The sequence below is a fragment of the Falco rusticolus genome, chromosome Z (assembly GCF_015220075.1).
Source record: "Falco rusticolus isolate bFalRus1 chromosome Z, bFalRus1.pri, whole genome shotgun sequence".
NCBI lineage: Eukaryota > Metazoa > Chordata > Aves > Falconiformes > Falconidae > Falco > Falco rusticolus.
The window spans coordinates 66,460,187-66,480,157 of NC_051210.1; the positions used below are offsets into that span (position 1 = coordinate 66,460,187).

The window sequence follows — 19,971 nt, forward strand, 5'->3', positions numbered from 1 at the left end:
ACTACAGAAGTCAACTGACTGTTTGGGTCATAGGAGTAAGTTGTACAGAAAAGTCCCTGGATAGGAACAACAGTTAGATGAAAGAATGTGTCTTCAACTTTTATGTACGTAATGTCATGAAAACAAATCTGTGTCAGAAAGTTATATGGCCCTCTGAAAAGCTTTTGAATGTGGCTCTAAGTACAGAATCCATACAATTAATGGCAATGTAGTTCTGACAGCTTGACCACACCCAAGCTTTCCTTGACCTTAGGCTGTGCAAGAATGCTTATTTCTACTACAGCTTTCTATTGACAGGCAGATGGATTTGAGATGCCTTTATATTATTCTTATTTCAATGAAAAGCAAACAATCGACAAAGGAAGCTCGCTAGACTTTGATTTTTTTTTTCTTTTTATTCAATAAAACACATAGAATCATTTTACAGGAAAAAGAAAATACTGTGCACAGTGCTATGATTTTCTTAAAAAGGATGCAAATTTCCTCTTATTCCTGTTAAGTGGTATAATTAACAAGGGTACGTTCTCATCCTCTTGCTCTGCTTTTATTTTTGAACGGGATCATCATCTATACAATAGTTAATTCCAGAAGTTAAAACAATTAGACTATGTGGAATTCATTAGATGAGTGTGACCCTAACTCCAGCATCTTGGTGCCAGGTGAGATGAAAACCCTTGGCTCCAGTTGAAGGTGGATTCCCCTGACTAAAGCTGTGCAGGAAAAGGAACACCATGCTCAAAATGACTCAGCACAGGGCTCAGGTAAGGAAGGGTCAGGACAGGTGGGTTGTGTCTGTGGTAAGGGCTCATAGTACAGACCTAGAGTGACACCAGACAAGCACAGGAACGTAAGCAGCAGCCCAGGGAGATTGCTCTACTGTAGGTGCTGTTTTCTAATATATTCTAGCTACAGGATCAAGAAACTCTAGAACAGCCTCAAACTGAAGCAGGACTGATGGTTTAAAGCTCTTGCTCCTTACTGGAAAAGTTCTATGTTATAGAAATATAGCTTGTCCATTCCCTCAAAGACTAGCGACTTTCAGCGCTGAAGTTGGGAACTGAGCAGGGCCAGACTCCCTCTGTTGCTTAAGCTTTCATTATACACCAAATTATTTTTTTTTACAGGCTTGTATTTGAATGAAAAATATTTTACTTGTTAGTTATTAAAATCATATTACAACCCTAATGTGTCTTTTTATAGGAACGAAACAGATTGTGTGCTGTACTGATATTTCTGTGCCTGCCAAATTTCAGTGAGATGTTCCTGATGTTAACAATATTGCTTTCAGTAGGCTTTTCTGTGGTGTATAGTGAAAAGCAGTAAAAGACTGCTCTTGCAGGGCTGTGTGGAAAGGCTCTTACAGATAAAAAATAGTGATTTTACTAATCTAGCTTGTGTAAGAATAATGTGCTCTAGTGGTATTTCCTTTACATATATTTTAAATAGATATTATAACTGAAAATCTGGTACTGGGACAAACATGAAAAGGGACAAAGCATTGTGACAAAGAGGAAAGCAGTGTGGTTATGTAAAGCTTATTACTGTTTTCACAGTGCAAAGCAAGTCTAAAAAGAATGGCATGCTGATCTCAAACACACTTTGCATTGACAAAATACATATTTTTGCATAGTCTATCTAGGGAGATAGACTGTTCTATTGACTTATATTTTTTCAGTTAGGCTGTTGCTTTAAAATAAGACATGAAATGTCATTAGAAAATTAAAAACCTCTGATTAACAGCTTATTATAACTAAAAAGTGAAACACTTAAAAGTATGCTGGGTAAGAATGATGTGTGGCTTGCACAACTTGTGAGTAATTTTATGAAGCCAGGAAAAATTACCTCACGGTTAACAAACTGGCTGAATAATAATAAATATAAGTATTCCCTCTGCTACCACAGACTTTCTATATGTGCATAGGTGAGTCACAATTCCTTCCTAATTCTGTTCCTTTACAAAACTGTAATAGGATAACAGTACTGTCTATGCCTTTACATAGACAGCATAAGGAAAAACCCCTCACATTTACAATTCTCAGGCATTCAGATGCCATGGTGACAAGTGCCGTTTAAATCTCTCAAACAAACTGGCAAAATCATGCATCTTTGTAAAATAAAACCCGCATCTCACATGGGACTAAAAACACCTCAGCACATATTAATTTCTTTACTGTACAACAAATGGGCTTTTGCGTTCCTTTGAGGACTGTTTAACTTGCACGACAAATGAAGCAGGGATTCTATCCGCAACTCCTCTACGTCATTTTCTTGCTTCCATTCAAGGCTGCCTTTTGTGCTCAGGAACACGGCAACTCACCTCATACCCTTTCAGACAGGGTGCACTTGCAGGCGTGCAGACAAGCACAGCAAGCAAGTCCACCAACTCGGTGGCTCTCCCAGGCTCCACAAAGCACAGCCACACACAGCGTTCCCACAGCTGGCTTTGCCCTCTCCTCTGAGTCATGCTGCTACCTTCAGCAGACTGCTGTTATGAAAAAAAACACCTTTCCCACAGACACAAGGGGAAACTGCAAACACTTTCAAACTTAATACTACTTGCTTCATTCACACAAGTCTCAGCCTTTCCCAATAACTTTCTAATTTAAGAAGTAAAGAGAAGGGACTTGATAGTGACAGCATCTTTCAAACAATAAAGCACCTTTTGGCACACTTACAGATCTGTGCTCGCCAGCATATTCAACCCAATCTATGGTCTCTTCTTAAAGGTAAAAAAAAAAGTCTTTATAAAATATCTTACTGCTTTTTACATTATTATTATAAAGCCAGTGCAAAGTTAAAACCTTTTGGAAAACTTCAATGATTTTTTTTTTTTTTTTTTTTTTTTCACTTCAGCAACATTTATACCAAGAGGAACAAAAAATTTCCTGGCTTCCTCGGCAAGGCAAAGCTGTTCTGCAAACTAGTATGTCTTACAGAACTTAGTATGTCTCCTCAACATTTTCTGATCTATTGGCAATCAATACCAAGTCATCTCATGCGGAAGCAACATCACACTTTGCCAGCATGCCTCCATTTTCTTCTGTTTAATGTTGTGTGGCTGCAAGTAATATATAAAGCTCTCAAGGACAAGGCACAGCTCAAGAGCCCCAGAGAGAGACCCTTGTGGAAGGAGGATAAGTGCATGAAAGAAAGGAAAAAACTGAAAAGAAAAAATCTTAAAGAAATCTTTTGCTATCTACATTTCAGTGTATCCCCATATCAACTTTAAGTCTTTGACACAAAATAAACAACATTTGTTAAGTGCTTATTTAGTACGCAAATTCTTCATCACTTCTTAAATTCAGAAGTAACAAAGATGAGGTGTGACTTATAATACTAGAAAAAGCTTGCCAGTGCTGAATTTCCTATTTGTGCTCTTTTGTTAATTATCATTTTGCACACTTTAAACTCATTGGTTTAAATAGCTACACAATACATTTACAGTGACAGTTTATGAAGCACCCTCCTGGCTACTCCAAGATATACAGCAAGAGTCAAACTTTCAGGGTACCTCTAAACATTTTCTGCATAAATATGGACGTTTCACTTTGCAGATACAAATTGTGCCCCTGCTTATTTGAGTACAGTGTGCAATCAGATGGGCTTGAATGTTTTGTGCATACATTTTTAGGCCTGCCAAGAACCTATTCCAAGTTCAGTTACGTAATTTAATGGATCAATCCTTTATGGTCTGCTTGACCACAAAAATACCTTTCTTGGGGTATCCTGGGTTCAGCTGGACACACTAAAACAAGAAGAAAGAGAAGTTCAAGGTATTTCTGTAATTTTTACCCAAAATTCTGCAGGTGCTTCTCTCTTCTGAATTGTCATTACATCAGTTAGCATACAGTATCTGGTGCATTCTCGAAGTTTGCACATTTTGCTTCATGAACTGACAGTCTGCTTTCACAGAACTGACATAAGGAGCAAATTTTGAAAATGATGCTTTTTCATTTCGAAAATCATAAGGTGAAAAAAAAAGATGGGGATTGCTAGCTGCAGGCCGACTTGTTGCATAATTTAGAAAGAAAAATGACTCCACATACATAGGTATATAAAAATATGATTCTGCATTTTCTATATTAAAAAACATCAGAATCTTTGAGCTCAGTTACTCTCAAAAAACAAGTAACAATTGAAAGTATGTCCTTAATTATCACAAAAAGCCATAAAGGTGTTTATTATTCCTTTGCATCATCCTTTTGCCAGTGTGTTCGATTTGCTTCTTGTTGTTCTGCTTCTTCTTTTTTTAATGCACCAGAGTTTAGAAAACATTGTGACCACTGCATCTAAGTTTATAATTTTACAGTAACATTTTTGAGGCAGACCTGAGCAAAAATTTCTGCCTCTTTTTTTTTTTTTTAAATCTTTACTTCTCCATTTTCTTCTTTAGTGGTCTCTTGAAAAATCCAGCCTGCAGAAAAGAAAAAAAGTGACTAAGAACTGCTCAAAATATACAACCTATATTGGTAGCATTCATGTGCTAGTTCTTACTACTATTTTACTTCTTTCGATACAGTAAAATCTCATTTAATATTTTATCACTGAAGTACAACATTGTTTTTCCTGGAATGGACAAACTAAAGAGACGTGATCAAAGCAGCAAAAGGAGTACAGTTAATATATAGTAAGCAATTGCTGAGTCATTGTTATGCTCACATAATGCCAAAGGCTAAACCAATTAATAATATTTGGTACTCAATTGAACATATAATACTTTATTTTATAGTTGTGAATTTTTTCAAGAGATTATGCATTTTCAAATTTATAAACTGTTAGAATCTAATGCAAGCATGAACCATGTATTTTATCTTGGAGAAGAGTGCCCACTTGTGGCAATACTTACACCACTTACTTATCATGCACAAAGAGAAAACCTGGTTATCAAAAGCCACAGCCAAAGCTAAATAAAAACCCCTTAAAAATCCCTTAATCATAGTAAAATATCTTTTTGGTTTTCTTTTTATAATGTACTGGAAATACAGGTTTCAACTGGTTAGCACTGCATGTTACACAACAGAATAATGTAGCGTTATTATTTAGTAATTTCTACAACATTTCACTCTACTTATTAGATAATAATATTGTCTGTGAGATTCTTAGTTATGAGAAGGACATGGCAGAGTATTTAATCATATTTGTTTAATTTCATGAAGACAAGAAGATGCAGCTTACCTTCCACAAAGCAAATATAAGCAGTGCAAGAATCAAGAGTCCAGCAAAGATGCTCAGGAGGATAACCCACAAGGGGACTGTCCCTGGTGGGAGTTCTTTGGAAATCTTAACCATGGTCTGCAAAGTGTTCAGAATGTAAGCAATAAATAACTTGTCCTTCTAAAATATCAACGAAGCATGAATGTTATCACTATGCAGTGATTTTCCAGGGTACCACTGCATTCTAAGTATAAGAATTTGTAGGAGGAAATTGAGAAAATAATCTCCAACATGAAACACTGTATTTACATAATATCTTGCACTTTGTATACCCATTAATTTCATGAGAGTTGGCCTGCTATAAGTTGGTAATCATTGTCATGAAGCATACAGGACCAAATCCATGAGTAGTCAAAGTATGTTAGGAAGTCTTTTCAGTATATTCTTTATCACTCGGTGTCTGCCTCCCTGAAAGGTGGCAGTGATTAACATGCTTCCAAACCAAATAAATAAAGTAAGAGTAGAAGGCTGTGTAGATACTAATTCTATTTTAAATCAGGCATATCTGGTGTAAAATAAACTGAAATAAGGAATATTCACATTTAAATAGATATGAATATATAGAAGTTTGAGTTATTTTAACTTAAGAATTTTTTAGAGGAACAACTTTATAGTTCAAAAAAGCATTGAAGAGCTCAACACTAAACATTCAGTTTTAAGTTATGTTTTTAAAAAAGTTAATTCTGAAATTTCCTGGTTTGTAAAGGCAGCTCTCATTATCTGCAAACATTTCAGCTGTGTTTTCACGCCTAGATTGAATTTTAATCTATCACTTAAAAGAGATGCCTGGATACAATAACAGATAATTGTTGACCTGTGATGTTTGTATTTCCAAAAGTATTTTGCACAAGATGTAATTCACACTGAATATTACTTTGCTCTAAATTTTGGGGGTGTTAACAATAATGACACATAATAAGACATTTACTTAAAAATGAACAGTGTTATAAATAAGCTCCTGCATGTACAAGTTATCACAAAAAACCAATGCATTAACCACTATAAATGTTTTGGAATAAAGAGTATTAAAAATAAATTAAATTTCTAACAAAATTAAAGACATTTGTCTTGATACTTGACACCACTGCTATGTTGTTATATACTTTCTTATCTAAGAAAATGACAGGGAACTTCTGAAAAATAAAAGATCCTGTTTCAAACTGATATCCTGGGTAATGAAGTGGAAAGAAATAATAAATAAATAAATAATAAATAAAATACAATGTACTTCTAAATGACCCAGGACAATTTAAATAATACTATTCATTCCTTAAAATACTTTAAATTATAATTTTAATTTATACAGATGCAAGAAGCATTTATCCTGCTACAGGCAGAAGTACTTCAGACAGTACTTCTCACCCAGATACACTGGTTGGCAATGGGATTTTGGTATCATCTGACTAATTCTGACATTTCTACTGTAATATGAAATCACTTTTATTTAGAGTAGGATAATACATTACAATAGGTAACAATCAATTCACTAGTAATAAATGAAAACTGATGATTCAGTAGCACAATAAATCCTATGAAGAATAAATCCATGAACTATCATGTTATTACCTCTAGTTTTTGATGGTCATTTCTCAAAATCAGTGATGAGTTCTCACTCCTAAGTAACGCTTTCACAACAAGGGTTAAGCTGTGAATACTTGCCTGGAAGAAGACAGACATGGCTATGGTTTACAATTAGATAGTTTGAGGTAGAAAGCTTCATAGAAATGAGAAGGGTGAAAGCAAAACTTAATGCTAAGGTTTTTGGAGGTGCTGAGAAATGTGAAACTCAATGGAGCTGTTCACGTGTGTCACCTTCAACACACACAGATCACTGTTTACAAGACAGCAATAAAGCTTTCAAAGAACAGAGAGCAGAGATTTTGAAGAAATAATAATTAATCCTGGAATACTACTTTGGACCCAGGGACAGATTCAGGCTTCCTAAAATTCTGCTGTATCTCCACTCCTGTCCTGTTATTTTACAGACAAAACCAAAGAGACAAACCAGGAACTCAGTATCAGAAATCTATCAGCTGAGAAAAATGGACCACAGCCTGGTCATTGTTGTAACTATCAGACAATATTGAGGTGTGCCCTGAGATGAAGACTCTCTCCTCTGCTCTTTTTGATTAAAAAGTAATTTCTAGACTTGAAAAATCTTTCCAGATTAAAAATCGCTTAAAAATTACATGCTTCTACATACCTCTCCTTACATCTGCTGAATTAGAATTTGTAGATGCATCAGTAGCTATTAAAAAAAGGACCATCAATACAGGATAAGTAAGGGGTTTCCTCTTACTATGTTTTGAAAATCCTGCTAAGTTCTAAGTACTTACTTTAAGGATAATAAAATACATGTAACTTAGTATTGAGGAAATTTTAAAATAGCAAGAGAAATGATTTCAAATACTAGGGGACTGTGGAGACTTAAGAAAATGAAATGTGCCATTTTAGTAAACATTAGAAATGTTGGCTTAAGTTTCTCAAACCCAAGAGTATTCTGAATACAAATGGGATTTACTTACTTTTATGATGGTAGGTTTCCATACTCTTAATGAAACATTCACTTGGTATATGTCAGATGGGACCAGGGCACAATTAATAGATGCACAGCTGTATGTATCACAGTCCTATTTAAAAGGAAATAGCATGAATTAATAGGAAGAGACTTTCACATTACTAAAATAAAACCATGTAAACTATGATATATACAGATCACAGACTTGCTGTGACACCAGTACTAAACTGATATTAATCACTGAGGCTTTTTGTGTAAAAATGACACTGTAGTTTATAAAATGAGTTGAGATATTCATACTGTGGTAGAATACACTCAGTTTTTGCAGGCTTCCTTAGCCTTGATTACTGTAGGTACGCAGCAAAAGGCATCAGCAGAGTTCATAAAGGAGGTACAGCCTATAACAGCAAGCGGTTTTTTGCCAGCACAGCTATGGCTTCCCTGCAGTGTTTCTTGATCCTTTCAAATTGTGGGACACTTGTATGTTTCAAGCAAGGCAGGATAAGTGTGTGAAGAAATAAGCATCTTTACTTCCCAGGGTCACTTTCTATCTGGGAGGGCAGCAGAATTATGTTCAACACTTCAGAAACATTTGCTTAGCTTAGACCTTTATTACTTCTGTGAAGGACTGAAGCATGGCAAAATACTCTTCTCATGGAATAGTTTCATCTGCACCAGAAACTCAGCTTGTACTGCTATGCTGAGGAGGTTGTATGATGGCTTTCCCTCTGACATGCCGTCATAAGTACAGCAGCAAAATTACTTTGCAACTCTTCTGTTGTGTAAACGTGAGAGGCCAATCCCTTCCAAATAGGATCATCAAATACATTTCTACCAGTTGCATGGAAAATCTATCAGATCAGAGGGCTAGCATTTGAAAGTATTTTCAACTGGATGTCTAGAAAATTTGCAAGGGAGATGAGAAGCTTTTAAACTATTACCATTTATTAATTGCAATGGGAATATAGAAGGCAAAGATTTACTTAGCTATCAAATGTACTACTATTATTTATACATGTGCTAGACCTAAAAAACCCTCAAAACAATCCACCCCAAATACAGTTCTACATACAGTTTTGTAGCTAAATAACTAGTCTACATAAAGATGAATTTTCAGGCTATGAAGACAAAGTGACTTTCCATAGGATACAGCTTTAGAGAAGCTTTTATATATTTATTGCAGAAGTACTATGCTCCAATATCTGGGTTAATATCTGGGATGAATATATATACCATACATAGGCTTACCATAATTGTATCCTTTGTAGGTTCTTTTATTTTTGGCAACACAAATGGTTTACCGGTGCCGATCTTTAAGGGATCTACAGGGTAACTAGTTTGGCAGACGGCATTCTGTTAGAAGAAGTAAAAATATTATTCTTAGTGTCTGAATATGCAATCAATTTACAAAAAAATGTTCTGGAAACAAGGCAACATTAATAATATTTAGTAACATTATTAACATTTACTAATCACTAAATGCAATAAACCTGCATATTGCAAGAGTGAAGATTAGGAAATTCAGATGGTATAGGTATTTTAAGTATAATTATTCAAACAGAAAATGAGTTTTTTATGAGATAATTGAACCTAAATTCTATTCAGCTACTTAAACATCTGCAGAAGGAAACAAGAACTTCTTGCAAGATGACCACTATGTGAAGCAGCAAGGGTTGTCTATTGAAAGAGCTAAATAGCTTTTGCATGGGAATCCACAGAGGTTCTACCTTAGCAGTAGGTTAAGTGACAGGCAGGTTAAGTGCAGGATTCAGGAGCCTCTGCTGCAGTACTCGGGGAAGGGCAGCAGGTGCTGGAGCACTGTTAGACCTCCATGTCTCCTTCAAAGGCAGCTGGGAAAACCTTCAGTGTCTTTGGTGAGGGGGCAATTTGGTTTTTTTCGGTCAGGCCATTCACTTTCAGATTGCTAGCATGAAGAGGATTGCAAATCCCCTGCAGTGCACTTTGGCACCCTACTATCACTGGGGTGTAGCTAGCCATAGGTGAATTATACCTATAGAAAAAGCACAGATTTGTTGATTTTATATGCAAACTTGGGTCAAATATGGTGATTGCCTAGGAATTAAAATAAGGGGGGAAGGAATTTAGGAACAGACATAATTCCTTTGTATTCTAAACACTAAATATTTTGGGGTTTGGGGATTTTTTTGGTTTGTTTTTGTTTTAAAGTGAACACTGAACTTTCATTTAGAGCATTTGGTTTATTTTTCAGTGGTGCAACACCTCAAAACTAATTGAAATATTTGGAGAGAGGTGCACTTGTGTGTCTGTCTCTGAGTGAAAGATAAAATAATAAAAAAAAAAAAAGAGGTTTGGTCACCACTTAGTGATATTTGGGTTCTTCAGCCATCCATTCATTGATATAGCACTACTTTTAATGTTTACATATCTGGAATCAAGGGCTTTGCTGGAATTGTGATCTCCTTCAGCTGCTTTGGAGTAATGAAATAGAAAAACTCTGATGAGGGCTGCAGTGAAAAGCATTTGAAAGATAATGACCTACCATCCCCTTCAAGGTGTCTCAGAGCCCCAGAGAAGGAAGAAGCCAGAGTGCTGGAGAGCAGACATGCAGGAAGGCTAATTTCAGCAACCAAAAGAAGAGGACTGAACAGGAGACTGAGCTCTAGATGTACATAGCAGGACTAGAGCATTTGCAATAGGCGCTGCTGACAATGGAGATAAACAGGCTCAGTAGGCAAAACTAAGAAAGAAACTTGTGTCACTCATATCTCAGTCTGGACCTCTCATCACTTGGAAATTTATAAAATTAACCTTGTTATAACCTTGTTATAGTCCAGTTATTGTTCAACACCATTTTAGATTTGTTTCCTTTTAAAAAAACTTGTCTTTTTATGCACATCTGTACATGCTCTTAAAACACTAGCATCTTGTCTTAGCATCTTAGATACTAAAAGCAGTATCTACCTTGAAGAGAGCCATAATCCCAAATGTTTGCATTTTGCAGTTCCTTCCAACAAAGGAATTTCCAAAATGTAAATTAATCACAGAAATATGAATTTCTAGCTTACTTGAGAATGTGACAATGCAGTAAGGTAGAGAAGAGTGTTCTTGGCTGCTGTTACATTGGGAAATAAGATCTGCAGTGTGAGGTTTGGCATTGGAAAGTGTTCACCTTTTTCAATCTACAAAAAAAAAGAAAAACGTTTTGATGAGTACTTTCCTTATTTTGTTGGTATTTGGTTGTGAGTTTTTCCTTTCCCTCTGTGGTTTTTTATGTTTCCACAATCAGTTATGCAAAACCTGGTTTGATGTACTCTTTCCCTGAGAACAGCCTGTTGTGAATAAGCAGACACATTCTTCTGTGGTCTTTGGTAATACAATGCTCTTACTGAAGGAAATCAAATGAACAGGATGAAAGGGGCCATTCTGACATAAATGCCTTCTTGTTATCTTGTTTACTGTATCCTTTTATCATCTGGGACTTCTAGCTAAGGCAATTTCATCTCAATTTTTAATAAAGCCTTTATTAATGTTTTTTCATAAAGCTTTAAGATGGGAGAGGAGCCATTGCAGTAGCGGTTGCTCCTGCTGGTTCCTCCTTAGGTCTGCTTAGGCAACAGCCCTCCTGCTCATCTGCTCCTCTTCCCTCTTTTCCCTGTGAAGATCACAGGACATATCTGTAAGTTGCTGCTCCTTCTGAACAGGCTTGCCAGGGCTGAGGATGGAGAAAACACCTAGGCGGAATTGCTCGTAGGTGAATTGGTGATCTTTTCTCTGAAGTGGATGAGCTTAATAAAAATTGAAAAACCTGTTTAACTTTTTTCTTCTGACTACTCATCTGTGACAAGCTGGTTGTAGAGATGAGTTTTGCTCACAAGATCGTAAGCGGTATGCTCTGCAGTTTACCAGCTTTCACATTCAGAAAGCAAAGATTTTGAAATTTGATGAATAATGCCTTAAACATCCACAAAAGCTTTGAGATTACTGGATTTGAACACTTCAACTAAGAACAGTCGCTGAGTAAAACACTATATTTGGGCTAAAAAACAGAAAACCCCCTTTGCTATTGCTATTTAGTGAAAGCAAGAACTTTCCCATGCCCCATTTTTTACAGATAGAAGTTGATACAGACTTTTATTCTTTTTATACAGGACCCTTGTTCAGCTTTGAATTTGACACTGGGGAACAAGGCTGCTCTCAAGATAACTAAATTCAGTCCTACTGCAACTTGAGGCTGGGCCTGTAGTCCATTAAATATCTCTTCCAACTGATTATAGCTTGCAGTATTCCTTCCATTAGGAAGACAACATTCTTGGAGCATGGCATTTGCCTTTTTCAAAGCTGATTGAATTTTAGAAGTACCCGTTCTAAACTGCAATGAACATAGGTTAAGTTCTCATGTAACATGCTTTCTTTCCCCTGCTGAGGGCAGCAGATCTAAAAACCACCAGAACTATTCTGCAGAGGTGGACCACTCTGAGAACCTCTGACTCACCTTATTCCAAAGCAAGCAAGAAAAAAAAAAAAGGTGTTAAGCACAAAATACCCATGTACAAGGTTTAACATATTGCATAGGTGCTATAAGCTATCACATTAAGCAATTCAAATGAAATGAAAAATAAAAAATTAAGCCAGTACCTATATCATACACTTTTAATCGTTTCTTACCCTATAATGCAGAGTAACTTCATCCCCAATCTGCTCTGTTGTGTTAATAGCAGTAGGGAGAGTATCATTTGCTGCAATTATAACATGGTGCTCTTTGAAAACACTGTGGGTTAAAAGAAAAACACACAAAAACCTCAATAAGCACACAAACTTCATAAAAACTCCAGCAGTTAATAATATAGGTCTTTTCCAGGACTAGTCTTGCAATTAAAAGTGCACTGCTACTTCCACTGAAGTTCAAATCATCCGTTTTCTTAGTAGTACTCACTTTTTATTATGTATGTTTTAAATGTTTTGTTCAGATAAAACTACAAAATGAGCAAATACTGTTCCCCAAAATAATACTTCAGGGCCCACTTTTGCTGTTCTTATTCTAGCTGTGCAGTCCCTTATCCTGAGCATTGCCATGTGAAACAAGCAGGGTCCTATAAAAGACAGAACCAAGTAAAAGCAGAATAAACCCAGCATGTTCTAATTTCAACCTTATTCTTTATGGGACAAACGAAGACTGGATTTGAACCATGAAATGCATCCAAAATTAATTTCACTTAATTATTTACACCTGTACACTATGCAATGCAGTCTACTAATAATATTTATGTTTTTCAGGGGTGGAATTTAACTGAATTCTGGCTATTTCTGAAAATAACGAGTACTACAAGACCTACATTAATGTTTATGTCTGAACTGATTAAAAAAAAAACCCCTGAGAATCTAAGTTAGGCTAATCTTGGAAGCTGGAAATCAAACATCACACTGTGCACTATTATAGTGATACAAACTCATGTCCATCAGGAAGCAGGAAGCATTTGCTTTCTTATGTGAAATGCCTTTGAATGAATAGAGCAAAGTACAAGAATCAATAAAAGCTGCTGTTATACTTGCAAACTGGAGATCAAATTTAAATAGACGAAACGGAGATACAGCAAGATAGGGACAGTAAATCACCATCATTTCATGTATTGCTCTTTTCAGTGAAGCCTGTGCTTCCTGTTCATCAGACTAGAAGCTGTCATTTCTAGATACTGAGCACAGCTCAACAACAAAACCTATACGATGCCCTCTTTAAACACCCACTATTCACTGTGTTAGCAAATAGAAGTACAAAAAAGCATCAATACCTTACAAATATTAATCCTACTTCATATTTTACTGGAATTGTAACATGTCCTCTGTTGTCACTCAAGGTCTCAGGTGGTTCTTCACTGTCACTAAAATAAAACAACATATGCCACTCAGACCAGAGTGTGCAGATGCAACATGACTACTAGGTGGGAATGGATCTTAAGAAACCGAAATACCTACATCTCTGGGTATGAAAACACACTATTATTTCCAGTTAATTACTATCTCCTAAAAAGAAATTCAAAATATTATTTCCACTAAATAAAAAGTTAAGTCCTGCACCAGTTCCAGCTCAGAAATGCATCTTTGTTAAATATATAGATTGCAGTTGACTTAATGAAAATGGATCAATTAAGGGCCACTATTCTCACACCATCCCTGGATTTTGCAGGGGGAGCAAGCACTGAGGGCAAATGCATTCCTTTATCACAGATCACTTTTGCAATGCTCTTGCTCTTTGAAGGCCAGACCTTTTCATATAGCATAAACTGTGATTCATGCAAAAGTATTCACTGATTTTGTAAGAGAATAAACCCTTTCTGAAGGTAAACCTACTGGAAATTGTGACTAATTTGTGACTCCCAGGCTTACTATAAACAGCTGTTTATTTAGTCCATTCCATCCACTGTTGGACCAAGTACATCTGTAAAGATGCCAGCTATATAGATTGTTTAGCACTTCTGAGTTCAGAAAAGTCATCTTTGTTTTACTATGAAACAAAAGCTGTAGACCATTCTAAGGGGAAAAAAACCCAATTAAAAATCTGAAGGTAAGCAAGTAATGAATGCAACTAACCTTGTTGCATACACATGAACAGTAGCATTTTCCAGGAGATATGATGCATTGAATTGGAATGATATTTTGAAGGAAATCTGTTTAGAGAAATACATTACACATTTTAAAAGGGAAAAAAAATAATAAAAGCACAGTAATAACGTTTGATCTGATGACAAATGAGCAACTGCGCTACTTTCATCTATGGAATCTTTGTTCACATTTTAATACTTTTCTATGAATGAATCCACTTTTTTGAGTTTGTCCCAAACAAGAAGGAAATCTAATATTTATCGCTTATTAAACAGAAGCTGAGATTTTCAGAATTGAGAAGCCTCAGTAAAACTTACTATATAGTATATTAGAAATACATAGCTAAATAATTCTTAACAGAAACCAACTGGTCTTGCAAGCAGTTTATCAAAACTTTTTTTTTTTTAATCTATTGAGGAAGAAACAAAGCTTTAAAACCTGGCAATTTGCAGTGGAAATGAGCTGTCTATAGAATGCTGCTGGAATCTCAATACATGGTAAACCACCTAGAATACTGAACATAAATACATGTTTATAATGCAAATAAACAACTACTATACAAAAATTCCCTACTCATTATATATATTATATATTTTTATATATATATATATATATATAAAATGTATATCTATCTATCTATCTATCTACAGATATTTCTTCATATAAAAAAAAAGAGCCAGGAAGATGGTTTAAAAAGGAATGTATTAGGCTTGCTTATAAATGAGTCAGAGATTTATTGATTTCTGATTGCAAAGGCGAGTATGAAATTTCTAAATTTCGGGATCTATAGCTACAGATGAACTAACAATCAAAGCACAAAAGGAAAATGTGAAATACTCAGTAAAGCAGGGAGTGGAGCATTGTGGGCACTGACATTGGTTAGAATGTTTACTTGGCTGCAAGAAAGTAGCAGTTGACTTAACCCTACAAGTTCAAGACACAAGCTGGAATGTGTATGTGGGAGGGAATATAAGGGGACGTCTCTCCTGATGGTCCTTCTGTTATGCATCTTCAATACAGAGGTGACAGAGGAACATCTGTCTCTGTTTCAGCAGGAGATACAGACTTATCAGTGGAGCTGTTCAAGCTGGGGCTTGATTTTAAGTGCACTGCTTGCTGTGTACTGAGCAGAGGTGAAGTCTTGATGCTTGGCTTTGACAGATCCAGGGTAACATTTCCATATACCAGCGTATTCTCTTTTCAACTAATGGACTGAATTTTACATACAAAATAAAGTCACAGACTCCATCCGGTGGAAAGCCACAGTATCTAATGTCTTATCAGTACATCCTAACCAATTATCCTACACACCTGGAGCAGACCTGTCTGACCAGGTGTGCCACTTGCCTTCTGACAGTGTCAGACGGCAATAGGCACCTATTACCTCCTCACATACCGCAGCTGACTGCCCACGTACTGAAGATCTGATATTTCCCTATCTGCCTTAGTGCCGTTTATGTCAAGGATAGCTTGGGAAACATGCATGGACAGGTTTTGGGGTGAACACAACAGAAAAAATATTCAGAAGTGATAGGGACTGCCCTGGCCTTAGAACAATATGAAGCAAAGAGAATTTGCATGCAGGTCTTTTTACCTCTTCTTCAGGTTTTAGAAATGGATATCCCACTTTACAGGTGATGTTGTGACTAGATTCACAGCTATCTTTCTGTATACCCTAAAGCAAAAAGAACGTGAAATCATGACCTTGTGCAAACTCTCTTTAATTTCGATTAAGCAACAATGGCATGTTGAACATGTGTACCACTGCTGCTTTTCATCATCAAAGCATTGTAAGACACAAAGCCTTAATTGAACTGGAACAAGAATAGAAACCCACAACTACAAAACAATTTTCACCTATGGACATCTGCATCAATCAATTAGTAGCAATTATTCCCTTCCAGTGAACGTGTTTGGAACATTAGCAATTATATACAAAGTGGATGCCATGCAAATTAGTCATGGGGTCTAGCAGATCAACGTATGTATGAGCACACAGTTTTTACATGTGATTTTGTAAATGTGTTCCTAGCTTGACAATAAAAGTTATTGAAAAAATCATACTCCGTAAACTCTTGCCGCAGGGTCAGCAACAGTCCTATGGATCCCTGACTTCTAATGTGCAACATCAGGACTGCTCATAGAAAACAAACTTCTCCTAATGTTTCCCACCTGAACTGAGGTGCATCCATAGTATACCTGCTGAGGGAGGCAGAAAAACAGCTACTTTGGAAATGCTGAGATACGGATAAGACATGCACTGATCTATGCTACCCTACCAAGACAGTGCTTTTTCTATACACATGCAAAAGGAGAATTCTAGAGGCTCAGGAGCTGTACTGACAAATAACAAAGCATTTCTGGCTCTACAATTGTACAAATGATTCATGGTGCTGATGTTCATCTGAGATGCAGGCACTTGCTGTCTAAATGTCATTATGAAACTTTTGTCTGTAGTTAACAGAGGCTAGGCAAGAGTGTATACAGGTCAAGATAAATACATTCTTTTAGAGGCATAAGTGAGGACAGCACTCCCAGGGAATCTCTTCCAATCAACAGAGATGACGCCCGAGCAGTGAAATTCAGGCTTACTAAAAAGGCTTCCTCAGATCTCTCTAGCAATATAGGTTATGATAAATATGATAATGTGAAAAATTCCTACCTCGATGCCAGCAAAAATAATATTTGGAGAATATTGAACCAAAACTCTGGTATTATAGGCACTGTCTTTTTTGTTCTTCACGGAGAGCTGGATGGTAAACTTATCATTGCGTGACTTTACAATGAATGGAGAAGAGCTGTAAAATAAGTTAAGAATGTTGGACCCCTCAACTTTTGAATCTGTTTTTAACATAAAGAGGAACTTCTTTCAGTGTCCAGAATATATTGTTTCTGATTTAGAAGTTATGACACAGCATTACCTTATTAGACAAGAGAATTTATAATGTAACATATGAATTTTGTACAGATATCAAATGATATAATAAACCCAGTGTAGTTACCTGTCTCCAGCTATGCTTGCTTTTACATTCAGAACAAGATCTGAAATGCATTTATTTTTGGCTCCACAATCTTTTGTGAAAGGAATCTGCAACAATAGTATTTTTATTATCAATTTATTACATTTAGGATTCAAATTAAATATGTGAATTTTAATTCATTATCTAATTTTATATAAGGTCTCCTGTTTGACAATCAAGGAAGTCTTCCCTAATATTAATCAGCTAAACATGCCAACATCCCATAAAACTCACAGGTGAAACATAAGCTTTCTACTCATTCCCTTCAAAGTGGTTCATTTAGGTTAGAAAAAGAGGCAACAGTAGAAGTATGAATGATGCCAAGCACCATCAAAGTAAATGACTAACATTCTCCTGCTCTAGTTATGTAAAAAATGACAATAAAATTGCTTGTACTCTCTTCTATCTTCAGTTAACTCTCAACAGCTTTAAAACCCCAGGCTGGTTCCCAAGCTTCTCACTCCCAAAGACACATTTAGAGGAGACATCTTGACAGGCTCAACAATCCTCCCTCTTTAGCCAATTTGTGGACAATACTTTCAGCTCTTATGTGGGCTATGAATTTTACCTTAAATAATTTGGTTATTAATACAGAATCTTGCTGACTTACATATTCAGATACTGAATTTGGCAGGTTGCTATCGAGAACTGGCCCACTCTCTGGATCAGAAAAATTGAACTCCAGCAAAACCTTTACAGAGTCCTGAAAGTCAGGCTTATCCTAGAACATAAAGAAAACAAAACTGCTGTTATGGACATTCACATTAATATCTAAGGAGGTTAAAAAAACCTAAACAATGCTGAGGTAAAATATTTTTCAGTCACACTGTCGCCATCCTTGCTAGAGAAGCATTTGCATGCTTGCAATTGATGATAAAGCATTTAATGTGCAAGCCGAACCTTATAAATCTCTACTAATGCTTTTGTGTATCTCATCTCATCATAAAAATGTCACATGGCCTAAGCATATCCAACACAGCTTCATTTAAGAATGTCTCAGAACAGTCAACTCATAGACTTTACTCTTTCAGTTGTGCTTAAAGGATCAATAAGACAAACAGCAGTGGTGTCACATCATGTGAGGTCAAACCTAGGCCTGCTGCTGGATGTATATTCAACCAAATTCTGCATCATTCATCATGAGTTTTGAACTATGACACAACTGTAAAGTCACTAAACTTTTCAAATGCGGGTAGCTTACAATATACATCTCCATTCACTCTGCACATTAGTTACAATCTGGGAAACTTGGTTCTCAGTTTCTAATTTAATTTCTGTTTTGCACTGGAAAAGTCTACTCCATCCCAAAGCTAATTTGCAAGGTTTTTAACTATATTTTAGTAGGAGAAATTGTGCCAATATGCAAACTATACTTCTCGCACACATGCCTCTGCTGAGTTTTGAATGCACCTAAACTACTAGCCACAATAGATGCTTGCTTCCACTGAGTGTGTTATGCTTTTTCTTAAAGACAGGCACAAAGAGACAACAGTAAACAGACTGTACATGTAAGTAATGTTTTTTTGTATGTGTGTATATATATATATATACATACACATATACAAATTTATACATCCTAAGTAGTCAGTAAATTTCACATACACTTCTTAAGATTAATTCAGGATGCAGATTTTGTTGTCCAGTTTACAATTAATGGAATACATTTGGGTTATTATAATGATAACATGAGAAAAACACTTTAAATGATTTACTTGCCAACATGTAGAAGTTATGTTTAATACATTCTGACCCTTTGACAGTTATATTTTTTTGCATTTTCCTCTCATGGCTTTCTGCAAACAAGCTTCGAGGTATTTGCCTTTGTGAGTCAAGAGTAATCCAATACTGCAGACCTGCAAAGGAAGTTGAGATCAATATTATGAACCAATTTGCCTCTATACATTCTTTTTTCCTGAAGTACCTTAAATGCACTTTGAATAGCGAATTTAAAAGAGTTGATTTCTACTTCCGGAGAAATAAATGAATGCGAGCATAGCAGTTTTGTAGCGTAAAGATTCCATAGCTTAGCACTTATCTACTTACTGGATTCAAATGTATCTTCCTTTGACTTTAGTCTGGTCTTAAAACAAATAGTGGCATTTATGCATATTGTTTTTCTTTTATTTATCTGACAATTTTGTTGTTGGATATTGATGCTTTTGGGTGTAAATTGCATGGAAACATTTACTTCAGCCACATCACGAGACCTTAACAAAAACATGAAGAAAGAAAGTGCTTTGGAAATGATAGCAGCAAGGTTTTTTTTAACTTAAAATGAACTTATAAAATGTGCAACATTTTATATAGTACAAATATAAAATTCAACATTAAAATACACACATGTGATGGTCTAGACAAGTAATTAACCATAGCACCAGTGAAAAACAAATTACAGAGAAAATGGTCACAGGGTTTCTCCACAGTGCTGTACTTGTTTCAGAACAGATACCAGAGGAAAGGAAATATTTCCAAAAGCATTTAAGCAACTCTGTGGAGTCAGTCCCATTTTAAAAGGGACTGAAGGCCCAGACCCATTGTTGAGGGTATACACAGATGAACATATTATTATACATGAGCTGGAGGGTAGTGTGCCATCTCTTAGGCTATGGGTAAATAAACAGGCTGAGATTCACCACCAAT

At 36.0% G+C, this 19,971-nt stretch overlaps 1 protein-coding gene across 2 annotated transcripts in view; it reads right to left on the bottom strand.

Moving 5' to 3' along the window:
• Positions 1-547: 547 nt before the first annotated feature.
• ITGA1 (integrin subunit alpha 1) overlaps positions 548-19,971 on the bottom strand; it is an 80,732-nt gene continuing 61,308 nt past the window's right edge. Inside the window, exons 16-30 of one of the 2 annotated variants that reach the window (XM_037374610.1) lie at positions 19,375-19,538; positions 19,048-19,184; positions 17,942-18,052; positions 17,314-17,399; positions 16,974-17,109; positions 15,906-15,986; positions 14,300-14,376; positions 13,501-13,590; positions 12,380-12,482; positions 10,780-10,893; positions 8,981-9,085; positions 7,740-7,844; positions 6,781-6,873; positions 5,176-5,292; positions 548-4,414 (exon numbers count right to left, since the gene is read on the bottom strand). In XM_037374610.1, coding sequence (XP_037230507.1) covers positions 4,370-4,414; positions 5,176-5,292; positions 6,781-6,873; positions 7,740-7,844; positions 8,981-9,085; positions 10,780-10,893; positions 12,380-12,482; positions 13,501-13,590; positions 14,300-14,376; positions 15,906-15,986; positions 16,974-17,109; positions 17,314-17,399; positions 17,942-18,052; positions 19,048-19,184; positions 19,375-19,538 — 1,564 coding nt within the window. In that variant the 3' untranslated portion in view covers positions 548-4,369. Of the gene's footprint in view, positions 4,415-5,175; positions 5,293-6,780; positions 6,874-7,739; positions 7,845-8,980; positions 9,086-9,623; positions 10,417-10,779; positions 10,894-12,379; positions 12,483-13,500; positions 13,591-14,299; positions 14,377-15,905; positions 15,987-16,973; positions 17,110-17,313; positions 17,400-17,941; positions 18,053-19,047; positions 19,185-19,374; positions 19,539-19,971 lie in introns of those variants that run through there. The other variant, XM_037374611.1, reaches the window with a different exon arrangement.